General features: G+C 51.9%; 1 protein-coding gene across 1 annotated transcript in view; it reads right to left on the reverse strand.

The window, feature by feature from the left end:
* Window positions 1–5000, reverse strand: part of dennd4c (DENN/MADD domain containing 4C) — a 72860-nt gene that overhangs the window by 12026 nt on the left and 55834 nt on the right. The window contains exons 22-24 of the mRNA XM_031585362.2: window positions 4044–4181; window positions 2400–2932; window positions 69–818 (exon numbers count right to left, since the gene is read on the reverse strand). Coding sequence (XP_031441222.1) covers window positions 69–818; window positions 2400–2932; window positions 4044–4181 — 1421 coding nt within the window. The remainder of the gene's footprint in view (window positions 1–68; window positions 819–2399; window positions 2933–4043; window positions 4182–5000) is intronic.

Raw genomic sequence — 5000 nt, forward strand, 5'->3', positions numbered from 1 at the left:
TTATATAGCGCCAAAACAATACAATTCTCTCGAGGCACTTTAACCACCCCCCCGAGACCCCCCCTCACCTCGTCGTCCGAGTAGCTGTAGGCGGAGGCCACGGCTCCCCACACCTTACTGGCCACGCTGGCCGCCTGCTTCATGCCCGACTTGAACACGTCCATCTTGGGTCCCGAGAGCAGGGCGTCCATCTTGATGGCCGAGATGGAGTTGATGACGGAGCCGAGAGAGCCGCTCTGGGAGGAGCGCACGAGGGCCGTTAGCGACGGGGACGGAGACGGGGTCTGCAGCGCCCCCAGCGTCCTCGACTTCGCCACGAACGTCTTGGAGCGCGACACGACCGGACTGCGCTTCGGGGTGCTGCTCGCGCTCCCCGGCGCTTTCGGGGGCGACGTGACCGGCAGGCTGGACCGCCGCTCCAGCGGCTGCTTCCCCGGGGGAGGGGGAGGGGGCGCGGGCTGGGCCCCCCCTTCGGACTCGGAGGAGGCGTCGGGGGGCTGGGTGAACTCCATACTGGAGGCCTTGGTCCCCAGGCTCTGGTCCTTCATGTAGAGCTCGATGGCGTCGGCCAGATGCCGCTGGGGGGCAGTGAGGGGGGTCTGGGACTCCTGGCTCTGGATGGACGTGGCGTCCTCGCTCTCCGACGCAAGGAGAGACAGCGGGTCGGCGCCGGTCTTCACGTCGGAGCGCTCCGCCAGCCGCGTGCCCCCCCCCGACGAGGACGAGGAGCTGATGCTCCGCCCGATGCTCGGGGTCGTGACCTCGGAGGAGCCCCGCCCACCGGCGTCTGCGTCCGTCACATCCTGCTCCTCCTCCTCCTGTGGGGATGACATCAGACATGAGACAGAGAGTACACACACACACACACACACACACACACACACACACACACACACACACACACTTACAAACAGAACAAGAGCTGACAGGAGGAGTCGAAAGAAGAGTAAGCATACAGTAAGATAGAGCATACATACAGTGGGGAAAATAAGTATTTGAACCCCTGCCGATTTCGCAAGTTTGGCCACTTGAAAAGAAATGTGTGATCTATAATTGTAATAGTAGGTATATTTTAACAGTGAGAAACAGAATATCAACAAAAAAATCCATTTGCATTTGATGCAGAAAATAAGTATTTGAACCCCTAGCAAAACATGACTTAGTACTTGGTGGAATAACCCTTGTTGGCAAGCACAGACGTCAGACTTTTCTTGTAGTTGGTCACCAGGTTTACACACATCTCAGGAGGGATTTTGGTCCACTCCTCTTTGCAGATCCTCTCCAAATCCTTAAGGTTGCGTTTTCAATGGGAGGGAATGAGGGAATGAGGTTCAAGCCCAATATTCCACATTACATGGCCCCATCCATAGTCCCCTCGATGCAGTGGAGTCGTCCTGTACCCTTGGCAGAGAAACAGCCCCAAAGCATAATGTTTCCACCTCCATGCTTGACGGTGGGGCTGGTGTCATATTCAGCATTCATCCCCCTCCAAACACGGCAAGTCGAGTTGATGCCAAAGAGCTTGATTTTGGTCTCATCTGACCACATCCTGTCTCCAAATCCTCCTTAGAATCATTCAAGTGTTCATTGGCAAACTTCAGACGGCCCTGTACATGTGCTTCCTTGAGCAGGGGGACCTTGCGAGTTCTGCAGTACTTCAAACCATTACGGCGTAGTGTGTTGCCAATGGTTTTCTTGGTGACTGTGGTCCCAGCTGCTTTGAGATCATTCACAAGCTCCCCCTGTGTAGTTCTGGGGTTATTCTGCACCTTTCGGATGATCACCGATACCGCACGAGGGGATATCTTGCATGGAGCCCCAGACCTAGAGCGATGGACAGTTGTTTGGTGTTGCTTCCATTTACGAATAATCGCACCAATAGTTGTCTGCTTCTCACCAAGCTGCTTGCTGATGGTTTTGTAACCCATTCCAGCCTTGTGCAGGTCTACAATCTTATCTCTGACTTCCTTGGTCAACTCTTTGGTCTTGCCCATGGTGGTGAGGTTGAAGGTGTGAAGTATGATTCTTTGGACAGGTTTCTTTTATACACGTCACCAGTTGAGATCAGGTGCACCTTGTTAGGCCTAATGAGGACTAATCTGTGTGCTTCTTGGGCACATAACTGGTCATTGGGAGTCAGAATTCTTGCTGTTTGCTTGGGGGTTCAAATACTTATTATAAAATGCAGTTTTCTGGATTTGTTTGTTGATATTCTATTTCTCACTGTTAAAATACACCTACCATTACAATTATAGATCACACATTTCTTTGCAAGTGGCCAAACTTGCGAAATCGGCAGGGGTTCAAATACTTATTTTCCCCACTGTACATACACAGACCGTGCACACACTCACGCACACGTAGACACACAGACACGCACACACACAGCTGACATTCACCTCTTTCTCATCTTCCTTCTGTTCTTCCTGCTCCTCTCGGGGGGTGGGCGTGTCTGGCGAAGCCTCTTCCTCCTCTGGCTCCTCATCTGGGTCCTCCTCTTCCTCCCCCTCCAGCTCTGGGAAGGCGAAGCCTCGGCCGGCGCCTGCGGTGGGAGTGGGCGTAGCGACCGGCGTGTGTGTGTTTGTGACCGGCGGCGTCTTGGCACCGGTGAGGGCGTTGGCGAGGATGCGTGCGTCGGCGCCCATGTGTGCCGCCATGCTCAGCTCCAGACTGCCCTTCTTGCTCAGCATGCCCGCTCTGTTCTCCGTGCTGAAGCTGCAGCTCCGCTCCGCAAACGCCTTCGCCCGCGCCGCTGCGGCACCACCGCCGCTGCCCCCGCGCCCGCCGCCAGACCCGGGTGGTACGCTGGCGCCGCCCGCCCCGGAGCCGCCGTCCGTAGTCACGACGACGGGAGGGAGGCAGACCTCGTCCTCAGGCAGGGCGATGTCTTCGCTTTTGCTGCGCAGCTTGAAGAGCTTACTTCCTCCACCACCTACAACACACACACACACACACACACACACACACACACACACACAGGAAGGAGAAACACACAAAGGATGGTGAAAACACACACACGAACACACACACAGGAAGGAGAAAACACACACATGAACACACACACAGGATGGTGAAAACACACACATGAACACACACACAGGATGGTGAAAACACACACACAGGAAGGTGAAAACACACACACACACACACGAGTGATGTAATGAAGCCCTATGACACCAGTGGGAGCGGGGTTGGTAAAGGATATCCCCATGGCTGTGATTGGGCCATAGATAATGCAGGTCATCACACACAGGTAATCAATCACACAGGTAATCAATCACAGGTCATCACATCACACAGGTAATCAATCACAGGTCATCACATCACACAGGTAATCAATCACACAGGTAATCAATCACACAGGTAATCAATCACACAGGTAATCACACAGGTAATCAATCACAGGTCATCACATCACACAGGTAATCAATCACACAGGTAATCAATCACACAGGTAATCAATTACACAGGTAATCACACAGGTAATCAATCACACGGGTAATCACACAGGTAATCAATCACAGGTAATCACACAGGTAATCAATCACAGGTAATCAATCACAGGTAATCACACAGGTATTCACAGCCGTTCGATACCCTTTTCCAACATCGCTCTCATTCATGTCATTGCTTTTCTTTCAGTTTTTTTCCCGACTTCGACTGATTATTCATCCTCCACTCAAAAAAAATTGTTCCAACCAGAGAGTTCAGCATCAGGCGTTGCCAAGCAACGAATATTGTTACTGCATCTCGGCTTATCTGGGAGTATGTCTGAGCACACACCAAGCCACAGTGACAGTGGCACGCACACACCCACACACACACACACAAACCCACACGCACACACACACACACACACACACACACACACACAAAGCCACGGTGACAGTGGCACGCAATTTGTGCTTAAGCAAATGTATGTCTCAGAACAGCTTGTATGCTAAAACACAGACACACACACACACACACACACACACACACACAGAGACACACACAGCTCACCCACACACACATACACACACACACACACACACAGAGCTCACCGCTCTCTCGGGCCGACGTGCTGTCAAAGCTCCCGGTGGACAGCTTCACGATGCTGGGGGGAGGGGGGGCCACATCTGCTGGACTGGGGGGTGTCGTCACGGCGACGGCGCTGTCCACAGAACCAGCTATGTCCTCCTCTGTATATAAAGAAAAACAGGCCTGGTAAATACACACTCATCTGAAAACACACACACACTGTGTCTGGGCTGGGCAAGGCACACACACTCACACTCTCACACACACACACACACACACACACACACACACACACTCACTCACTCACTCACTCACTCACTCACTCACTCACTCACTCACTCACACACACTGTCTGGGCAGGGCAGCCTAAACTCTGCTTGGTATTCATGAGGGGTGGGAAGTGTCTAAGGGCAGAGAGTCACTCAGACAAACTGAAGAGAGAGGCATGAATGTGTGTGTGTGTGTGTGTGTGTGTGTATGTCGGTGGTCTGAGTAAGTGGGTGTGTAGGAGTGTGTATGTAAGTGTGTGTGTGTGTGTGTGGGGGGGGGGGGGGGTGTTGGTTGGTGTGTAAGTAAGTGGGTGTGTAGGTGTGTGTGTGTGTGTGGCCAGAGTTAAGTGCCTACTCTCAGCTCATTACAGCAGCTCACTTTATCTCCAAAGGCTGAAGGAGACAAGTGTGTGTGTGTGTGTGTGTGTGTGTCTTCATTAATAAAGTGCATATTGAACAAGAGCACTACAAAGTAAACCCCCAGGCAAATGCCTTGTGCATGAAGGAAGAGAACATTCCCTGAGGGAGGCAACAGTTGAACAGAACAGAATGGAACAGAATAGAACAGAAATCTAGAAATACAGAAAATAACAGAATTCTAGAAATACAGAATAGAACAGAATTCTAGAAATACAGAATAGAACAGAATTCTAGAAATACAGAATAGAACAGAATTCTAGAATAGAAGTCTTCACTGTCTTCACTGGTTCA

Source organism: Clupea harengus, chromosome 18, assembly GCF_900700415.2.
Source record: "Clupea harengus chromosome 18, Ch_v2.0.2, whole genome shotgun sequence".
NCBI classification, from domain to species: Eukaryota; Metazoa; Chordata; class Actinopteri; order Clupeiformes; family Clupeidae; genus Clupea; species Clupea harengus.